This window comes from Lepidochelys kempii, chromosome 2, assembly GCF_965140265.1.
Source record: "Lepidochelys kempii isolate rLepKem1 chromosome 2, rLepKem1.hap2, whole genome shotgun sequence".
NCBI classification, from domain to species: Eukaryota; Metazoa; Chordata; order Testudines; family Cheloniidae; genus Lepidochelys; species Lepidochelys kempii.
In genome coordinates this window covers 27,222,869-27,245,751 of record NC_133257.1, presented here as the reverse complement: position 1 = coordinate 27,245,751, position 22,883 = coordinate 27,222,869, and the positions used below count along the sequence as shown (strand labels likewise).

General features: G+C 39.4%; 1 protein-coding gene across 2 annotated transcripts in view; it reads right to left on the bottom strand.

The window, feature by feature from the left end:
• Positions 1–22,883, bottom strand: part of EIF3H (eukaryotic translation initiation factor 3 subunit H) — a 120,220-nt gene that overhangs the window by 17,940 nt on the left and 79,397 nt on the right. The window contains exons 3-5 of one of the 2 annotated variants that reach the window (XM_073330286.1): positions 4,065–4,232; positions 2,430–2,529; positions 225–374 (exon numbers count right to left, since the gene is read on the bottom strand). In XM_073330286.1, coding sequence (XP_073186387.1) covers positions 225–374; positions 2,430–2,529; positions 4,065–4,232 — 418 coding nt within the window. The remainder of the gene's footprint in view (positions 1–224; positions 375–2,429; positions 2,530–4,064; positions 4,233–22,883) is intronic. The other variant, XM_073330287.1, reaches the window with a different exon arrangement.

Here is a 22,883-nt window from a genome sequence, read left to right as displayed (position 1 = left end):
ACGTTGAGTATGTAAATTATGTATTCTCTGAATTTAAACACTCTGTTTTTACCATGTAGTTTTTGCTTCCCTCAAAGCAGGACAGGAGGGATGACATCTTGGCTCCATTAAAGTCAATGGCAAAACTCCCACTGATTGCAACAAGGCTGGGATTTCACCATGGCGTTAAAGTATAGCTTGGGAACATGAATAAAGGTACGACCATTATTTTAACAAGTACTTACCTTCCAGCCAGACTGAGCAATTCGTGTTTATCTGCTACTGCCGATTTCTTTTCCAGCTCCCAAAGCATAACATTGATCAGGTACGAATTCTTAATTATAATGGGCACCTCTTCAAACATGTGCTCAAATGAAACATTTGCTTTTTTCAATCTGTGAAGCAAGTTTAAATAGTTTTTATACAACCTGCAATTTTGCTCCTTGGGGTCTCTATTCTTGTTCTAGCAACAGCCAGCTTGTGATTCCGTAGAGCCCTAGATTTCCAGACCTCCACTGCCAAGCAACACTCAAGCCTCTTTGGTACGAGGCATTTGCATGGAAAAACTTTACATTTATAAAGCCTTGTAAAAACTACCCAAGTGAAAAAGCCCTCAAAAGTAAAGCAGATACTTTAATCGCTAATGTGTTATTTACAAGAATAAACCTCCAGCAAAAGACTACAATGGCAAGGTTAACTCTGCCCCACCAGAATATTTTACTGTTTTCCTTACCATCAGTTTTTCTTAATTGGAAGTGACTAGTCACCACACAGCTCTGGAATAAGTTCTAAGTTCACAACCACTATGTTACAATGAAACACACTAATGTTTCTATGGAAAGCTGCAGTCTCGAGTAAGTGAACATATAACTTTAAATGATTTACACAATTAAAAAGAGGATGATGAAATATATTTAAATTCTAGTCAGAACAACAGAATAGAATTTTCTTATTTTTATAACAACATTTTACCTTACATTTATTACCCCTTACTTTTTTAATTTTTAAACAGAAAAAATAGACACGGATACCTTTCATCAGACCAACAAATAAAGGTACAATACACAAGTTTGGGGGCACATGTATTATGTGTACTGAGGCTGGAAACTAAAACATTCACTTCCATTTTTTAGACTAAGCAGCAAACTAGTGGAAATGTTATCTTTAGACACTGAGCAATGAAATGGTTCAGGTTTTCTGAATGAAAGCTTTGCGTGGGTTTATTTTTTGCTGCTGAGCACTGAGATGATTAGGGGGAAAGATATCATGTTAGCAGCTGCTTCCATTATAAGTGGTTACTCAATGGCAGGGTAAAACAAGCAACATTGTTGTAACCAATCAATCAAACAACACAATTCACAACATTTTCTCGCCACAAAAATAGTAAAACTTGTTATTTGATTAGCCAGTCTCAAGAACAGCTGTATTTTTAGAGGTCTCTATTTTTGGCCAAGAGATCATTTATTATTATTGATAATGTGATAGTGCTAATAGGCCTCATTGTGCTAGGCACCCTAGACTGACAGGTCTGCTTTGGAAGCACAGCAAATATTCTGAAATAAAAGTAATTTTATTCCAGAAGACAGTGCCCAAGGAATAGCTATAGCAAATAGTTATTCCAGAATCCCTATGCTCGTCAATTTCCCCCAAGTAGACAAGGCCTTAAGAGATTGATCTGTTCCCTTTCTCTATCTCCTTGTGTATTTCTGCCCTTTTGCCATCACCTCAATGTATCTCTGCCTCTGTTCCCAGTTGCAGCTGTCTTCACAACACTTAACAACCCCATAGCTGGAGTGATAGAATGCAGCACATCCTTTCAAAACATATGTTAATGTTGCTCCCCCAAGCCAACAGTAGGAGTGCTTGGAGCAACATCATCATGTCTTAGTCATTGCATTTGAGTACACATGCATCACTGGCATTACATACCTGGTTTCCACAGAAATTGACATATCACAAGAATTTTTTGTTAAAAATCTCCTTTTACCCTCCTCCTCCTCCTCCTCCCATCTCTTCACCCCCCCACCTCCACCCCTCAAAAAAAGAAGGATCAATGCATAAAGAGAGCGTCTTTTAAAATACTGACAGGTTTCAGAGGAACAGCCGTGTTAGTCTGTATTCGCAAAAAGAAAAGGAGTACTTGTGGCACCTTAGAGACTAACCAATTTATTTGAGCATGAGCTTTCGTGAGATACAGCTCACTTCATCAGATGTTTACCGTGGAAACTGCAGCAGACTTTATATACACACAGAAATCATGAAACAATACCTCCTCCCACCCCACTGTCCTGCTGGTAATAGCTTATCTAAAGTGATCAACAGGTGGCCTGCTGCAGTTTCCACGGTAAACATCTGATGAAGTGAGCTGTAGCTCACGAAAGCTCATGCTCAAATAAATTGGTTAGTCTCTAAGGTGCCACAAGTACTCCTTTTCTTTTTAAAATACTTACGCTTCTGGAGAGAAATCTTTCTCTTTGCAAACTTCCATCAGTTTGGGAGTCAGTCTGTAAGCCTTTAGCGACAGAGACCCTTGGGCAGTCTTAATGGGATCTAAGACAAAGTATGGAGGAAGGACACAATCACAAAGATGATTTAAAAATAGTTTTCCTCTACTTGAATATTTCTTTGGATGGTTTACATTTTAGGAAAAATATTATATTGCATATTTATATTTAAAAACCTAAAAAAAAAATCAGCACAACAGGGACTGTGGTCCCTTGACTAGAAGTGTAGTGATGAGATATAAAATAGAACTGAACTACATGTAATGCATCTATTTACTCATCTAATACAAATGAGGGACTTAAAGTTATTTGTACTTAAAAGTATTTAAGAAAAGTGAAAAGTACTAATTCCTGATTTCTTTTCCTTAGCACAAACTACCCGAACAACTCACATATGATGGCTACCTCACTGAAATACAAAGGTTTCCCCCTCACAAAAAGGCAGCTCTACCTACTATGTAGTAAAATAAAAATATTTACTAAACCATATTCACTTAATACCAACGTGAGATTTAGGATTAGTGATTGCCTAATATGAATTAGCTTAACTGTCTAATTGCTTGGGACAAAAATATATTGATGCATAAAAAGATTAGCTTCCTCTTGACATACTGTTTTGAGTTCAGTGGAATGTTTTCTAAACAAACCGTTAAATTCCTAGGACAGGGACGCTTAACACTTGCAGCACAATAGTGGCTAAGGTATGCCAATATTAGAATAAAAACTGTTAACATTCATGATGTCTGAAATTTAACACAGTCAAACTTTTAGCAATCAGTGATAAAATGAAAACCAAAATAGACTTGAACAAGTGGAAAATTCATCAAGGTCTGATGATGCAATGTTTCCAGCCAATATAAGTATACTTTAACAACTTGTTCTTTACTGTAATCCAATTGTTAACATACTGAAACAATTTTGGGGCAGCTCATAAGATTGATCGTATTCATTAGTATTTTTTCTGACAGATACTCAGGACGTTACATTTACTTCTCAGCTGGAAACTATACGCAAGTCTGCCAGATATGGCAAACTGTGAGTGTTCGGGGAGGGGGAGGCTATAAAGCTGTTAAATTGCCTACGGTTCTGATACAGCACAGAACATCTGGTCTGGAGAGCTTGAGGAAACACCATTAAATAGGCAGAAAATAAAAAAATCTTTGTGCTAAGAAACAGTCCAGGTTTTGTATGCTTCTGTCAGAGGTATAAAAAAATTTGGCAATTTGTATTATGATTGGTCAGTCACGTACAGAGCCAGACACTCTAGCAATCGGGGGTTTTAGACATCTGGTCTAGTTCCACCAGTCCCTTCAACGAGGGAGGGGAGATGGAGGAATAAAAATGAAGCAGCTACTCCAGCATTCCAAAACGTACACATCAGGGCTCTGATAGCAAGAAAAATAAACAGAAAGAAGGAAACCCTGTCTAGACTTAGCTGCTGCTGAGGCTGCTGTAGACACAGGGTTGGTATTTACTTGAAAAGGCCTGCCAGGCTACTCTTACAGGCAAAAGACAGAATACAAAAATAGTAGTAATAATATTAAGAGGGGAAAAGAATAATAAAGGAAACCTCATACTAACCGTAAATGAGAACTACAGACTCCTCAATTGCATGTTGGTAACTGAACTGGGAGTCCAGGAGGGCACGAGTGACAAAAGAGCCATAGTAAGTAGACTGGTACCAGCCAACATGAAGATGATCAATATTTACGTGGCGAAGGCTTCGCATCATTTCCATCTGGTATTGAACTAGATGAAATAAAGAGAATGCTAAAGCATAAACTTCTAAAAATTATTTCTCGAGAACACCTACAATTAAACCTGAGCAAGTTACATTTTTTACAACTATAAAATCAGATTGGTTTATTTCAGTCACTACTCAACACAGATAATATTAAAAATTGGAACTTGTCGTATAAAGTCAGAATAAAACTATTTTGGTTAATCAGAATACTTCTCATTTGGAGTTCACTGCTAAGCTTATCAATGAACTGTTACACAGTTTATTGCATTCACTATCTCGTTCATTTATGTAAAACAATTCTGATATTATGTGTCTCACAGCAAAAATAAATTTCTGTTCAACAGGAACATTCTGTTCAAGAGTAAAATTAGTGTAACTGAGTTCTTTAATAGTATCAAACATCATAAGTTTGAAGATAATTTTGAAAACTATGACATGAGAAAGCAGATTTATGGGAACCAAAAGTAAAAACAGTTTATTTTGAATGTAAATACGAGATAATACTGAAACTGTTGTACATTTTCAGGAATACACACAGTAATTGTGTCCCTCCCATTTGGAGCCACCTATTGCAACTGTCAGGCAGTTGTATGCATTAATCTTTAATATTTACACTTCTTTTTTAATATGTGGTACATTACTTTAGAAGGTAGAGAAAAAACAGCCATTTTGTCAGGATTATTATACTAAGAATTGCGTTGTATTGTAGCCAACGAGTAAATTATTTCCACTAAGTGTCTCATTTAAGCAGACTGCCTTTATGTAATACAATCTTATTAAGCAATGTTTAATGTGGTGCAATCTATCTTTCTAATTACAAAAAAATGTATAATGGATTATCATTTTATCACAGTTCAGGCATTTTGAATAGATAACTGAGGGCTTGTCTACATTTAAACTGTTACAGCTGCACCACTATATCCCTTCAGTGTAAACTCTACCTACACTGACAGAAGGGGTTTCTCCCATTGGTAGAGATAAGCCACTTCCCCGAGAAATGAAAGCATTCTCCTGTCAACCTACCATTGTCTACACTGGGAGTTAGGTTGTCATACATCTCTCAGGCGGTGTGGATTTTTCACACCACTGAGACACATAGCTATACCAATGTAAGCTCCCAATGCAGACCAGCCCTGAGGCACAGCAGCCATTTAAAAAATCAACAATTTTAGATTTCAGTGAGATAATCAAATGAATTGACACTAATAGTCAATCAATAGGCAAATTCTTAAAAATTACGTTTGCAGCTGTAAAACTTGCAAAGTTCAGTTTACACCAGTTTCTTTTTTTTTTTTTAACCAAACTCTCATGCACATACAGAAATATAACAGCCATAACATAAGGTAGCTACATAATTAGCAAGAGTAGAGGATAACTTTCAAAATGTACCCCCTACATCTTCAGACATAAATTTGTGTTCTTTACAGGAGGGAAATAAACCCATCCATATTTGCTGAAGATATTAGCGCACATTTCTCAGGAGTGAACAAATATTCTTCCAACTTACTAGACAGCAAGCAAACTGTAAATTCCAAAGCCTGCTTATAGTTGCCCTGTGGCCAAAAGATCTGCCACACTTCCCACTCTTTGTAATTATTTAAAATATATGTTAACATCTCAGTATTCTCTCTCTCACATCCCAAAAAGATGCAAGTATTGTATCTGTGATTACATGGGCACCTTACTTCTAGAGCATCAAGAGCATGTTTGGCACTTTACCTTCCACTCTGTAATGTCTATCCTCCAAACAGCTCACAATTTAAGGCTATGTCTAGACTGCAAAAGAACAACCCCGTGGCACTGAATCTCAGAGCTTGGGTCAACTGACTCAGGCTTGCAGGACTAAAAATGTAAGTATAGATGCCCGAGCCCAGGCTCTGAATCCTGACAGCGGGGTTGAGTCTCAGACCTTGGGCTTCAATCTGAGCCTGAACATCTACACTGCTATTTTTAACCCTGTAGCATGAGCCCAAGTCAGTTCACCCAGGCCGAGACTCGCTGCTGCAGGTTTGCACAATACACATACCCCATGCGTCACCTGTACACACCCCCAGAGGATGTCAACTTTCTCAATATCATTTGTGAATCCCCAGAACTGGTCAGGAGTGCATGTAAAGGTTTGTATCAATGCAAAACAGAGTCTACAATGCCACCATAGATGACATGATGACTGCTGAGCAGCAAGCACACATTCACCGAAACGACAGAGTAAATTAAGAGCCAGTAACTGCTCAAAAAATATAGGCTGAACAAATAGTTGATTATTTTTAAAGGAATGCTGAAAATGCCACCTCTTTCCAGGTCATGGTACACAACTCAATTTAGACCTACTGCTTTGGAGATAAACCGTTAGTAGTTTTTCCTGCAAACTTACAGGCATGGGCTAATCAGATAACCAGTTTTAAAGTACAACCCACTAGCTAAGACATTCAGAAACACCAATCAAATTCTAGGAAGTTGCTGTTCCTGTCACCTCATCCTTTAAGAGGTATCTCCATAGGAAGCACTCCATATATTAGGAAAAGGAGATGCAAGCAAAAATCCATCCATCCCTTGATTCAGGCTGGTCAGAGAAGCTTTGCATCCTTCTTTATGTCTCCAAAACAGTATGAAGAGGTTGTTCAAGAGTCTAAATTCTACTGGTAGACTAGTATAAAAACGCACAGACTTCTGACATAAAAATCTTTTTGTTTAAAGCAGGACTTAGACGGAACACACACATAATAAATGTATGCATATGGAAACAAAAGGCTGCTTTGGTTAAAGGAAGGGAACTGTTATCAGATCTGAATGGAAAGTGAGAAAGTTTTGAATGAAAGTATTATTTGTTCCCCCACTTTCTGGGCAAATGAAATCAACATGAGAAAAAAATGACTTTTCACAAAAGTAACTTAAGGACTTAAAGGGAGAGGGAACAATTTTCTTTGAACAAAGAGGTCAAATCTGGGATTTTAAAAAGCACACCTTTTTGAAGAGCTGTGTATAATGAGGCTCTTTCGGGGTACTCAGAAAATGATGGTGCATGCATGACCTAGTCTGAAAATCTAACTTTTGATAGGTCCAGCATTAAAGAGAGACAAGACAATAGGAAAGCATTTCAGGCCCTTCACAAGCATGAGTAAAGATGTCTCATACTCTTCAGTGCAAACCTGGAAGGTAATTGGTGAATATGTGGCGAGAACAATACTTCCAAGAGAAGTTCTCAAACTCTGCCTTTCTAGAAACAGAGTCAGCAATGTGTACTTTGTAAATAATGGCTTCTAGCAGAAGGTAGATGTGACAGATATCGCAATTTCCTGCAATATCCTTGTGAGACTTTATTGAATTAAGTTTAGGTATCTTTGGGGTCCACTATATTGAATACAAAGTATATTAATTATTGTGTGCCAGGATTCTGTGTAACCTCTCTAGGGGAGCGATGGGATGTGAGCTAGGGAGTTCAAAAGACTATAATGAAAATGTGCCAGACAAGAATGGACTTTTGGGACAATAAAAGTCTGAAATGGTTTTCCTGGGGAGTACCTAGGAAGAGATCATGCAAATTCCCCATCTCCTGTTATGCAAAAGCCCCATCTTTTGAAGCTATGTCCTGAGGAATAGGTAATTTTCTGTTGATTATCTGGTCCCAAAGACTGAAGATCAAAGGCCTGAGCTATATAAAGAAACAGCTGAACTGCCCAATCAGGGTTCTGGTTCTGAGACAGTTATGAATTTGTAAACACAGGGAAAATCCAGTTCTGGGTTTTGAAAGACTGACACCTACCACAGAACCCAAATTAGGAGTTGGGGGTGACCTCTGGTAGGCTTTTTAGCATGCATGCAGCTTCTTTTATTGTGTTTAATATGTTTTCTCTAATGTTTTCACCATAAGAATAAATGTGCTTTCTCAGAAAGAGTTGTGTGGTAACTTATAACTGCGGGTAATACACTGGTCATAGCCTCCAATGAGAAAGCAAAGTGCCGATGCTGGCCTTTTAGTCTATCACAATGCAGGCAGGGAACAGTGCAGCTTTAGAGAACCCCCAATCAGAAGGGAATGATATGCGAGTCTTCGCCCAAGAGTGGTGACAGCTAAGAGCTGGAAGCCTGTAGTGGGTGCCCTTGGTGGATCAGGGAGGGGAAAAACAGGTGCAGTTATCCTAAAACTGTGACAGTAGGAAAAGTAAAAGCATCCACATCTGCAAATCACCACTTCCTGATTTCACTATTTTTAGCAGATAAATAATAACGGAGGAAACATGTATGCTGAGTAGAAAAGTCTCAAAGGATCGATAAAGTATCCATAGCTAGCAACTCTGTCTCTGAAAAATGACTACAAAAGAATCAATTATGATGAAAATCCCTATCAGAAAGAAAAAGTAACTTTTTACCAAGCACAGATAAAAGCATGTTTGAATCTTTAGCAACAGCTATGGTTCCAACAAAACTGTGCGTTTGCACAACTTCATAATAAATAACCCCCAAATTGTCTGTGCTGATATAATCAGCATTATTTCTTCACATTGTTTCCATCGTTCTGTAAAGCATCACTTCCTTAACTGAAAGAACAAGGAGTACTTGTGGCAACTTAGACTAACAAATTTATTTGAGCATAAGCTTTCGTGGGCTAAAATCCACTTCATCTGATGCACGCAGTGATTTTCAGTTCTTTCAGTTAAGGAAGTGATGCTTTACAGAATGATGGAAACAATGTGAAGAAATAGTGCTGATTATATCAGCACAAACAATTTGGGGGTTATTTATTATGAAGTTGTGGATCAGGGAGGGGATCCATATACACACACACAGAAGTTGTGGATACATATATACAAACACACACACACACACACAGAGAACATGAAAAAATAGGTGTTGCCATACACACTATAATGAGAGTGATCAAATCAGGTGACAAGTATCAGAGGGGTAGCTGTGTTAGTTTGGGTCTGTAAAAGTGGCAGAGTGTCCTTTGGCACCTTATAGACTAACTGATATATTGGAGCATCAGCTTTTGTGGGTGAATACCCACTTCGTTGGATGCATGTAGTGGAAATTTCCAGAGGCAGCTATAAATATGCAAGCAAGGATCAGGCTTGGGATTAAGAGGTTAGTTCAGTCGGGAGGATGAGGCCCTCTTCTAGCAGTTGATGTGTGAACACCAAGGGAGGAGAAACTGCTTTTGTAGTTGGCTAGCCATTCACAGTCTCAGATATAAGGAATGGCAATATACAAAAACAAACACCTGCAGGAGAACACTTCAACCTCCCTGGACACACAAAAGCAGATTTAAAGGTAGCCATCCTACAGCAAAAATACTTCAGGACCAGACTTCAAAGAGAAACTGCTGAGCTTCAGTTCATTTGCAAATTTGATACCATCAGCTCAGGATTAAACAAAGCCTGTCTATGGCTAGCCGATTACAAAAGCAGTTTCTCCTCCCTTGATGTTCACACCTCAACTGCTAGAAGAGGGCCTCATCCTCCCTGATTGCACTAACCTTGTTATCCCTAGCCTGATTCTTGTTTGCATAGTTATACCTACCTCTGGAAATTTCACTACATGCATTTGACGAAGTGGGTATTAACTCACGAAAGCTCATACAGTGACTCAATGGTAAATCTGAGAATAGAATCCTGATCTCCTGACTCCCAGTCTCATGCTGTAACAGTTAAACCACATTCCCTCCTACATATCACAAAATATCTTCAAGTCATTTATGACTCAACTTAAAAATAGGGTACAAATGGGTCTGGTAGTCTTTCCTCTCCCCGCCCCCCTCTTTCTTTCTTCTTCCTCATTTTAAAAGAGTCCAAATGGCTATTTTAAAATACAAAGATCTTTATCCTGACCGATCTACAGCACTCCATCAGGGTTGGCATATTCTTGTTCAATTCACATTTTTTTTTTTTTTTTTTTTGGAAAAGCAGCATATTATCACCACCGTAATATCTGAGCACCCAGAAAACAAGATGAACAATTCATCTGATAGCAACTAAAATTACAGGCCTCAATTTTCAGAAGTGACTAGCAAGTCTGGATGTGTCTGCTTCTGAGTGTTCATTCTGACAGGTTTTACAAACCTGAGGACTTCTCCACAAAAAAATCAGACTCTTAAAATGTCTCAAGTTGGGCACACAGAATCTTTGGACATTTTTGAAAATGTAGGTCTACTTTTATTTACAATCATGTTCATTCAAATCACCAGTGAAAGGGTATGTTAAAAACACCCACACTACACCTGGAGAAAACTTAAATTAAAGACTTATTTTGCACTAAACCCATTAATGCCTTTATAACCTTTATTCCAAATTTTACAATTATTCCATCCTTAAAAAGGCAAACAATTGTTCAATTTAAATTAACTCTTGCTTTTAAAAAATAATAATTTTATTACCCATCTTGAGAGAGAGAAAGAGAGATCGCTAAGGAATGGTTTTTACACTACAGAGTTAGGTCAACGCAAGGCAGCTTATGTTGACCTGACTATGTAAGTTATATAACTACACTAAAATTTCGCTCCTGCCCATGCATCTGCCCCGCTACGTTGACTTAACTACACCTCAATGAGAGGCAGAGCATCAATGTTGATGTAGTTAGGTCAACGCAGTGTCAGTATAGACACTGCACTGCTTACATCGACTGCTACTGGCTTTCAGAAGCAATCCCACAATTACCCACACTGACAGTACACTTGATACAAGCCCTGTGCTGGTGAGGACACACACTGCTGACAGTAGCAGAGAGATGCACTGAAAAGGGAAGTTAGCTACCCTTTGTTCTTCAAGATATGTGATCCCTATCTGTGTTCCATTGTGGGTACGCATGGACTCCATACAACTAAGACCAGAGAATTCTTGCAAGTAGTGTCCATGCCTGCACCCCAGAGGGGATAAGGGGTGGTTAGACCAACTGCCTCTCCAGTTCCTTCTCTTCCAGTGAATCAGAAAGATCCAAAGCACAAGAAAAGAAGGGCAGGTAGTGGAATACAGATAAGGACCACACATCTCGAAGAATGTTGTAATTTCTTGTGAATTGTGTGGATGGAACTCCACATTGCTGCCTTGCAAATATCAAGCAACAGTACCTGTTGAAATAATGCTACTGACACTGCTAGCTTTCACACAAGAGTGAGCCCTTAACCCTTGAGAAGAAGGAAGGTGTGACAACTAAAAGCAGGGTACAGAGAGCCACTTACAGAGTCCCTGGGAAGAAACAGTTTGTCCTCTACCTCGTTCAGCTATGGCAACAAACAGTCTAGGTGACTTTCTGATCTGTTTTGTTCTCTGCAGTTAAAACACCAATGCTTGCATTGAGGGAATAAAGTCTCCTCTCTTTGCTGAAAGCATCATGCTTCAGGAATAATATAGGTAAGTGGATAGTCTGATTGAAGTGAAATTCCAAAACTATCTTAGAATCTGGGTGCAGTTACAGAGAGACTGTCTTTATGGAATATTGTCTATGGCGGGTCTGCCGTTAGGGCTTCAGGTTCACCCACTCATCTAGATTAAATGACGACGATGAAGAAGGTGACTTTTATTGACAGGTGAAAAAATGAACATATAGCTAGGTTGAGAAGAGTGACTAAGTGAATGCCCAAAGTACTAACTTATGGTCCAAAGGACAGACTGGCTTCATTACCAGTGGAAAGGTTTTTAGTAAACTTCTAAAGAACCTAGCTAGACATGGCTAGGTAAGTAGAGAGAGTAGCTGTCCATTGGTGCATGACACACACTGGACTGCTGCCAGGTGAAGCCACAGCAAACTACAGGAAAGACCCACCATCTTAAGGTACGGAGATAATTCAATATAGTAGGAATATCTATGGTCTCTGGAGACATGCAAGGCTAGGCAAAAACACTTTGACTTGGCTAGATAACATTTTTTGGTGGAGACCTTCCTTCTATTATTGAGAACAGCTTGCACAATTTTGGAGTAGGAATATTCTAGGTCAAACACCCATCCAAATACCAAACTGTGAAGTGAAGGGCATCTGGGTTGGGATGCCTGACCCTGCCAGTCTCTTAAGTAAAGAGATCTGGGAAGGGTTGAATGCTGAGAATTGAATAGGTTGACATTTGTAGAAGATTTGGGAAGCAGAACTATCATGATGAAGATGACCTGTGCTCTGTCCTGTTGAATTTTATGTAGATTCGTGGGTAGCAAGGGACAGGAAGAAAAGTGTTCTGTCCAAGACCGTAGGAGAGCATCACTTCTGGAGTACTGACCTTGTGCTCCCATGGAGCATCAGATCTTGTACTTCCTGTTCACCTTCGAGGTGAACAGGCCCAGATGAGGGTCCCCCAGAGCAAAGGTGCTATTCACCACTAAATTGTATAACTCTGACTCATGATACACCATGAAGTGCCTGCTGATGTTGTCCATCACACCTCTCACACCTAACATAAGGAGCGACAGATACTGCACTCAGCAGAGATACGAAAGTTCTCCAAGGCAGTACAGATAGCACTGGTGGTCATCACTGAAGAAGCAGCAGGGACAAGGGACAGTGCTGGATCATATTAAAGAAGTTCTGTATTAAAAATCACAAATGAGTTTGATTCCCCATAGTTTAAATTCCAGGGTATTACTAATTAAGAGGTCTCTTGGTTTTTGGTACTGTTTCTCTCCCTCTATGTGTGAAACTTGCAAGCTGCTAATTGTGTTAGCACATTCTAAGACAGAGTCTGTTCTCAAAGCAATTCTTTGTAACAACAACTACTCACACAGAGAGAGACTCAAAGCAATACTCTGTAAAAACAGAAACAGCACCCAGAGACTCCCCGCCCTTTTGTTGTATTCATCTCGCTTTGTTAACAATTGTGATTAAAATAAAGATAGAGGATGTATGTGGATGGATGCTTGGTGTGGATAATAACTGAATGATCAGGGAGGTGCCAGCCTAAGAATCCAGTGTCCATCCGCTGAAGAAGGCGTCAAGTGGAAATAACCAAAGGGCCCCTGGAGGGCAGACTGGAATCCACCCAACAGCCTCAAGATTGGGAGAACCAAAGAACAAGATAACATCAGGCAGCACGGAGCCGTCAGGAATGTGCTATCTGCTGATTGATTCAGCAACAGCATGATGAAGCAATTCCCAGAGACTGGCATAGGAAGAAATTCCTATAAAAATGGACTCTAGAAAGTGAGTTCTTTGGTGTCTGATTCTGCAAACCAATTTCCAGGAGCATCAGATGTGCATCTGACAAGGCCCTGCTCCCTCCTCATGTCCAGGCCACCTGGCCAGCGGCTTGGCATGAGCAACTCTAAGGCTGGTAACTATGATGATAACCTTGCAGAACCTGTGTGTGTGTGTGTATATGAATGAATGTGTGAATAAATATGAAATTGAATGGAATGTTATAGCTATAACTAACTGCTTACTATGATTTTTTCTGTATTCACAATAAATGTGGCATTTTGCCTTTTTCCCCTTTAATAAGATCCTGCTGGTTTTTATTGTATTGGTATAACAACAGTTTTTAAAGCCCCATACATCTGCATAATCAAAGTCCCGTACTGGAGACGCTAAGGGGCATGTGGGGGGTGGGGATCCTACCTATTACTAAGTATACACAATGCCATCCAGAACCGCCTAGTGAAAGCCATCGCACCGCGCCTGGTGGAGGTCGCCGTGAACTGCGCCATCCCCGGTACTGACAGTCAGTTGCGACCTGACGTGGTAGTCACTGACGGTGCCCAGAAAAAGATCATCCTCGTCGACATCACGGTCTCCTTTGAGAACAGGACCCCGGCCTTCCAAGAAGCCTGAGCTTGGAACCTGGAAAAATACGCCCCTCTGGCCGACACCCTGAGAGCAAAGGGCTACGAGGTGCAGATGGATGCCCTGATCGTTGTAGCCCTGGGCGCTTGGGACCCCTGTAACAAGCGTGTGCTGCGGACCTGTGGGATCGGTCGACGCTACGCACGGCTCCTGTGGCGCCTCATGGTCTCGGACACCATCTGATGGTCCAGGGACATCTATATCGAACACATCACCGGCCACCGACAGTACCAGGAGGTGTGAGCCGGTACGACATCATGCATACACTATGGGAAAGAGACTGAGAGGCTTTTTCCATTGGACCATATGAACTGGAACCATAAACTCACTGAGCATTAAATCCCACCAAATGAAGGTAGATCCATCCCCATCATCGTATCCACTCATACTCCACACCTGAACATAGCCATTATATGGACAACATACTCCCATATCTCAATGTCTGTACTTTGATCGGTTAAACTTTTACCCCCAATCGGGGAGATTGCAGATTATGTATCCCTTATGCCACCCGTTCCTAAACCGAATTTCACACCCCTTGATAATCTGTACCTTATTTCCTGATAACCAGAAACTTCTATGCCTAAACTCTGTACCGTTTTCTTTTTACTTCAACATTATCTTAATAAAATTATTAAATCTGTTAAAATTGCTAACACTGACTACACTGAAGAAAGAATAGCTGTATAAAACTTAGAAATATTTACAGATTTGAAGACAAAGAGGGTAGAAGGAAAGGTTGACACTGGAGATTCCAACTCAGGCCATGCAGTGGTAAGAACAAACTGGAGAGGCAGCAGGTCCACACTGCCCCATATACCCTCAGCGAGAAGCATGAGGAGAGGGTGGGTGCAGCTGCAGGCCAACAGACACTACTTGCAAGAATTCTCCAGTCAGCTGCAAGGAGCGCATGCACCCACAGCGGAATACATATACCTTGAAGAAGGTTCATGTTAACAAAAACAACTTGAACTATAGTATTCTTTACAAGAAGGACAAATGTTTATTATATCAGGAGTTGCAGGTGATGACAATTTTTATGATGATGTCTCACAAATTTTAACAAATTCTCACAACTTGAATATGTCTACTTTGGTCATCCTAGTGAAGCTACACTGAAAAAAAAGCTACAATATTTTAAGGTAATAGTTTAACCTCTTTTGAATTACTACCATGTGACAAGTGTATTTAAAAAATGCTATGAACTATAGAGGATTTGCCCCATCATTTAGCAGCACAAAACTGTTTCCTCTATTTATCTATTAAATATTGACCAAAACTATATTACATGTTTCAGACAATGTTCACTCTTAGAATTTAACAAATGCTTGTTCAAGGAAACGTCAAATGCATATGCTAAGAATTAAACGGATTTTTATTTAATAATGTGCAGACAATTACAAAGACTACAGATTACCTGAAAACTGTTCTCCACACAGTCTCCCATGTATTTAATATAAAGCTGGACCTCATCAATTCTCTTCTCCCACCTCACCCCACGCAAATTAAGTCTGAAAGAAGCAATTGCCATGATTCCAGTTCTGATACCAGTTCACCGCTTCTCACTGATACCCCCAATACAAATATAGAAACTTAGTAACTTGACAATTAGTCCATTCGAAGGCTAGTAAATATTGCCCTATCCAATATTATTAACATGCTAACTCAGCACTTGCAAAACATGTTTATGAACATGTACTACATTTTGTCCAAAATGGACAAATCGGGTAGGGATAGCTCAGTGGTTTGAGCATTGACCTGCTAAACCCAGGGTTGTGAGTTCAATCCTTGACGGAGCCGTTTAGGGATCTGGGGCAAAAAAATCGAGGATTGGTCCTGCTTTAAGCAGGGGGTTGGATGAGATGACTTCCTGAGGTCCCTTCCAACCCTGATATTCTATGATTCTATGACTGAATTCCTTTTTGAAGTGTACAAAATTACTAACCTTCCATAACTGATAATATTTAAGATGTATTGCACATGTACAGTCCATTCCACTCTTTGTATGTATTTGTCAGATGCAGTCGTTGGAAATTTTTCCCCCAGTGGTACCCATCAGAGCGGCTTCAGAGCCCTCCATTATCATGCACCACATAAAGGGCCCTGCTTCCCATGAAGCTTCCCAGTTCCTTCTTGGTGGACAACTCCAATGCAGAGGGTCAGGACGGTGGGCCAAGGAACAGACATGTGTAACATCTTAAAGAACATGGTTACGAAAAGTTAGTAACCACTTTTTCTTCGAGTGATTGCACATCTGCATTCCACTCTTGGTGTTTGTAGCTGTAAAGGAGGAGGAGAAGGGATAGGAGTTCATGTACACACAGACCGGAGTACAATTTGTCCAAATTTAGCATTGTCTCTGGAATATTGAGTAATGGACATGAATGTGTGAACTTAAGAACCAGGCTGCTGCTCTACAAATCTCCTAGATAGGAACTTGCACAAAGAATCCCACAAGGCTGCTTGCAATCTTGTGGAACATGCCGTCGCTTTGCTAGGCCGGGAAATGCCTACCGGATCATAAACACAAATGCAGGAAGTTCCCGAGACCAAATCTGAGAAGAGACCAGGAGACCCTTCATTCTGTCAGCTATGGCCATAAATAGTTAGAGTGACAAATGAAACTCTATGTTTTGTCCTGTCTATGTAGAAAAGAAATGCCCTTCTAACATCAATGGTGTGCAGATGTCATCCCTCTCTATTAGCATGTGGCCCTGCTCCCAGCCCGGCTCCCGACAGCAGCTTCTGGGTGGAGGGGAGGGGATGGGGGGCACGGACAACTTAAATAGTTTGGGGACCACTGGACTCGATGACCATGATGGTGCCTTCTGGCCTTAACGTCTCTGAGTCTGTAAATACAAACCGACAGATGTGCAGCATTTTGGACCCCTTTTTACGGTTTTAAGACACTGAAAATCCAGACATCCATTTTAAAGTCACATTTGGAAGTTAGAATTATCAGCAGGTGCATTAAAATATCACTATTTCTTGACTGTCAACCATCTTCAAGTTATTGTGAATAGATGTTAGCAACAATTTTCAATATTTTCTGCTTTGATTTTCTGGCAAGTATTTTTAAAAATAATTTGACTTGCCATTTACATAGATCTTTACATCTTCAGTGCACCTTACAAACATTAACCAATTAATCCTCAACTCTTAGGGAGCAGGTAAGTACTATCCATATCTAGTGTTATTTAATATTTGTTTAGCTTGCTACATTTTTTTTAGTTTGGTTATAGATGGTTTGACACAATGTTAAGATCTTCACCAATAAAAATGGCTTCAGTCACCATAACTTGTTCATGGTATCAGTAAATGACTATACTAATAACTGCCATGTGGGCAACTTACTCATTTCAGCCTCTCCTTGTAAAAGAAGTAGAAGATGACATCCCATTTCCCAATAAAACGGAGTGGCCCAATGAAAAATCAAGGAAATGTCAGACATGTTTTCTATTAAGCATGCATTCCTGCCAACTCCAAAACAGGGTGGATTGATTTAAATCAACGCTATTTACATCATGTGGAAAACCTCAATGTAAAAAATTACCCATTTTAATTGTTTCTATTTGCACTTCAACTATTTTCTAAAGAAAGGTACATTCTCATTGGTTGATATAACCATTAAAACATGTTGATTTACAACTCAAGAGAGCTTTTACACTAGATTTTGTATATCTTTTTGCTACCTTGGAAGGTACATTAGCTATCTACATTTATTTAAGCAACTATATAGCTTGCAGTGTTGGTCTCAGGATGAGAGAGAGAGACAGGGTAGGTGAGGTAATATATTTTATTGAACCAGCTTCTATTGGTGAAAGACACAAGCTTTTGAGCTTATACGAATGGAGCTCTTCTTCATGTCTGGGAAAGGTAATCAGAGTCACAACTAAATACATGGTGGAACTGACTGTTAAGCATAAGGAGTTGACACATGTTGCAAGACACTATTCAAAACGAAGTGGGTAATTGACACCTCTGCAGCCATAGGATGAAGGACAGTTTGGCTATGTTTACACTACAACTTATGTTGGCAGAATTCGTGTCACTCGGGGTGTAAATAAACCACTCCCCCGATTGGACAGCGCTATGTTGGTGGAAGAGCTTCTCCACCCAACATAGTTACTGCTGCTTGGGGAGGTGGTTTTAAAATGCTTGTCGCCATAGAGCATCTTCACCAGATGTACTGCACGGGCATACAGGCCCTTAGATGCATGCAGTGCTGTATGTGTAGACATGGTCTCAGTGGGTTACAGACTGTTGTAATCAGACAAAATCAGTATCTCTATTGAGTCCACGATTTTTCGTGTCTAGCTGACTTATGAATTTATGCTCCCAGGTGCGTCTTTTGAAAGTGTAGTGCAGAGTTCCTTTAAGGACAAGGACTCAGAGGCCAGATATGGAGTGGAGTGATCTTTTTGTGAAAAGTGTTTGTCCATGGGCGATACACTGTTTGTCTTATTTTTCTGAGAGTTCATTCAGGAGCATAGTGATTGTCTAATTTCACCCTTGTAGTAGATGTTGGGGCAGCTGATGCATTGAATGAGGTACACTGCATGCTGTGATAGGCAAGCATAGGACCCACGGATTTTGAAAGGTGTGTGTGGGGAGGGGGTGTGGGGAAATGATCATTGTAGCAGTGGCAATAAGGGTGAAGGTTCTGTTATGACAGGGTCTGGTACTGCTTTAACATTTTCAGATTCTTATTAAGTGCACATTTTTAGTATTTTAGAAAATGGTAAATGATATATTATGTCACTTTTTGCTCATGATTTGTGCAAGTTGCTGCATTAGGATGGTAATGGGATTAAACAAAACAGCATACAAGGTTTTCTTTAATAAAGATAATTTTAAAGTGTTTTGGACACAAACTTATCAAAACATGTTTCACATTTACAACTAAATAATTTATTAAAACAGAGGGATTAACTGTAAACAGGAATTTAAACAAACTGTTTCAGGTGAGCATGGAAAAGTTTCAAGTATGCCTAAGGCTATGTCTACACTACAGCTTATGTTGACAAAACTTATGTCGCTCTGGGGTGTGAATAGTCCACCCTTCTGAGCGACATAAATTACATCGACATAAGCACTCGTGCACAGTGCTATGTTGGCAGGCGAGCTTCTCCCACAGACAGAGCTTCTCCCACTTATGGAGATGGTTTTATTATGCCAACGGGAGAACTCTCCCATCAGCATAAAGCGTCTTCACCAGATGTACAGCTGCACCACTGCAGCGCTATCCGTGTAGACATGGCCTAAGTGAAACTGACTGGAGCTTAAGTTCTTTCTTACTTAAGGGTACATCTTCACTGGCAGCGCTTCCACCTCCACGAGGGGCATGGCTCCCAGCACTGGTGCACAGTCTACACTGGCACTTTACAGCGCTGAAGCTTGCAGGGCTCAGGGGTATGTTTTTTCATACCCATGAGCAAGAAAGTTGCAGCGTGTAAAGTGCCAGTGTAAACAAGCCCTAAGTCTATTGAAAATGAGGTAGTCTCCTAAGTTATTTAGGCTGACAGTGTGCAATATTTATAAAGCTTGATCTCAATAGTTAGATGTCTTTCCCCTGATTATTTCTTCATATAGAAAAGCAGCCTTTAATTCAAATCTGTTAAAGTCTCATGGATTCAGCGTATTTATTTTTATTTACATGTTTAAGAAATTATAAGTAGCTTAGGCCTTAACATATTTTATATTCAATTCAGATTTAATTTTAAACAGGTTTATGTTTAAAAAGAAAATCTTATCATTTGTATTTTTATTTTATTTGGTTTAAATTTTAAAAAGTCCAATTTTTATCCCTCCTACCCCCAAACCAGGAGAGCCCTCATTTACACAATGAACAAAACACCATGCACCACTACTTGTTTTGTAATGTATATAGCCACATTCATTGGGATATAACGTGGTATCAGCATGAAAGGAACCAACTTAACCAAGAACTGCCTGCCTGCTACAATAGCCTCATATCCGATTCAGTTGCCTGCCTCCTTTTAAATTCCCACGTTGGGCAAATTTTGTCATTTCAGCATGACTACTGAGCACTTATTTTAGTTTTGCTTGTTCAAATTTGGCAATATTTTTATAAAAACAGGATGCTATATTTGTTACTTAAGTTCCATGTTAATAACGCCAGTAATTTCTCTACTCTCCACAAAACATGTCTTTCTATATGCTGTATATTTCAAAACATTTCAATTAAGTGTACAATAAAATGAGAATGTGTGGTAAAAGCCTTAATTCTTTTCCCCCATGAATATCAATCAGTCTAGGAATGGATATAATTAAATGCATTTTATATAAGCTTATAATATACAAATGTGCAATATGCTTATTAAATTATCTGGAAAATATTTTTCTGGAAATATTTAAAAACATTCATGTACTAAGCTGTAATTTTCTCATAGTTCAGAGGGTTTAATTTTTATTTAATACAGATTTTCACATTTTTTACAATTTGGAAGCACAACACAGAGCACAGACATATTGAAATGGAAAAGATCTAGCAATCTGCATGTTAAAAGCTCTGTGCCACACATCACAGTCAATATCACAAATGAAGCAATCTCAGATTATTAATCACTTTGTAGAAAGTAGAGAAAACTAACAATTCTTTCACAACAGATTACATTTTGTAGATTTTGATGTTTAATAAAGACACCAAGTGCAGAGTTCTTTTTCTTAAAAGGAAAAATCTTGTGTCATTCTCAAAGTTTTGTACTATGAAAATCTGTGTGCCTTTCTAATGGATTTTTTTTAAACAGCCAAAACATACATCTTATCTTACCATAATGTACCTGATATATTGATATTGATATATTTTCTGATGCTTTTCCACACACATCTGTTCTGAAGACTCTCTCACATTGGCCTTATGTTTCAAGTTTGCAAATGTGGTCCAAAAGCATTGAAACACATAAAACAGTATTGTATGAAGGGGGGTTAACGGTAGACTTTTCAGGGGTTTTCTTTATTATAAATGAAGATGCATTAAATGAGAGTCATCAGTATAAACTCTTTCTTGGGCTAAAAATCAGGAGGCAGCCTGTTCTCTGCTTTTCAGAAAATGAATTTGGTGGCATACCTTAACCCACACTCACTTTTGAACCAAAATTGCTCAGGTATCTCACTCTCAAGTGTGTTAAATGCACTAGGAGGAGCAGAGGCATGCCTTCAGCCTTACACCTAGAACCTTCTTCCATCACAGAAGAGGCACTATTCCCACACAACAAGATACAAATTCCTTCCTATTGGTTGCCAAGGAAAACAGGAGCACTGGTGTGCAAAGCTAGCTGTCCTTTGTTTTTAAAAAAGGAATGCATTTAATCTACAAAACCTACCAGTGTTGTTTTATACAAGTGCTGTTACACACCAATTAAAGAATTCTAAGGTTCCATACTAACCCACTTCTTCCACCAAATCTGGGGCAATGCATAATAAAAGCAATAACTGAGAGAATTATAAAACACCGAGATTAAAACTATATCACAAGGACATCAATTTTTATAACGCAGATCTGGTCAATGGCGTTCATTTCACAAGTCTGTCATACACTCCTACATAGCTGGTAAAATGCTATGCATTGTGTGGGGACAGAGACAGAAAGCCACAGAACCACAGAAATGTAGGGCTGGAAGGAACTTCAAGAGGTCAACAAATCCAACCATGTGAGCTGAGGCAGGACCAACTAAACCTAGAATATCAGTTGTTTGCAAAACATATTTAGAGGTGAAATTGGATGTTGTGTTAGTATTTTATTTTTGTATTTTTAGTGTTTGCATTTTGGTAACCGGGAGCTCTTCTTTATTGGTAGACGACATGAGAGGGTTTGACAGAGCGGTATGTGGGATATGATGCTTGGGGATGCAAGGAGTTGAAGGCTTGACTGACAAGCTCCAACAAGATCAAAATCTAATTTATTTAATAAACTTATCTTTCTCAAACACAAGTTTCACTCCTGAAGGTATAACATTACCACTTACAAATGGACAGGATGCCTCAGGACTTTGCTATTGAGCTTTTGCTTGTAGGTCACCAGTTTGAATCCAGTCTCATTCGGTAGGAACTAAAAGCTGTTCCCATCTAATGGATGTTTGATGGGTCTCAATTCCAGCCCCCATATCACCAACTCACCACCATGATTTGCAGAATCAGAAGAGATGCCAAGAACTTGATGGACAGGAGACTGAACTACCCAGGACCTGTAGACCAAGTCCTTTTTCCTCTCCCTCCCCACCAGAGAAAGGTTGAAGCCATCTTCATATGGCAACATTTGGGGGGAAACTAGCCTTGATGCTGCTCTGTAGATAAATAAAGGGTTTCATTCAACAGGGCTGCACCAGGACTAAAACTATGCAACTTTTTTGAAGCTGAAGTTTATGGTTACAGGCAAATTAGTTGCAAATATACAAATACTGTCACTAAATAATCTGCACAAAATAGTACAGACAGCTGCACAAAATTTGGCAGCTATGCTACAGGAAAGTGTCTATCTGAATTGCTCAGCCTTCACATGTGTCAATGAAACAGGTAAAAGAGAAACAGTTTACAGTTTGACCTTGCAAAAAGTCTTTGACAAACCCCTGAACAAGAGACTAGTATGGAAACTAAGTAGTCATGAGATGACAGTCTCAGATTAAGACCTGCCCCCCCTCCTCAAAAACCAGTAGGAATAAGTGGCCAAATGTCAGAATTGCAAAAGGTTAGTAAGTAGAGTACACCAAGGTTCTGTAACAGAACTGATGTCCAATAAACTTTTATTACGGTAGCCACAGTAATACTACATACTTTCCAAACACAAGAGAATCCCTACCCAAAAAAAGTTTCCTTTGTAAAGCACTGAGGTCTACAAATGAAAAGTGCTATGAGAGCTGAATATATAAAGGAGATA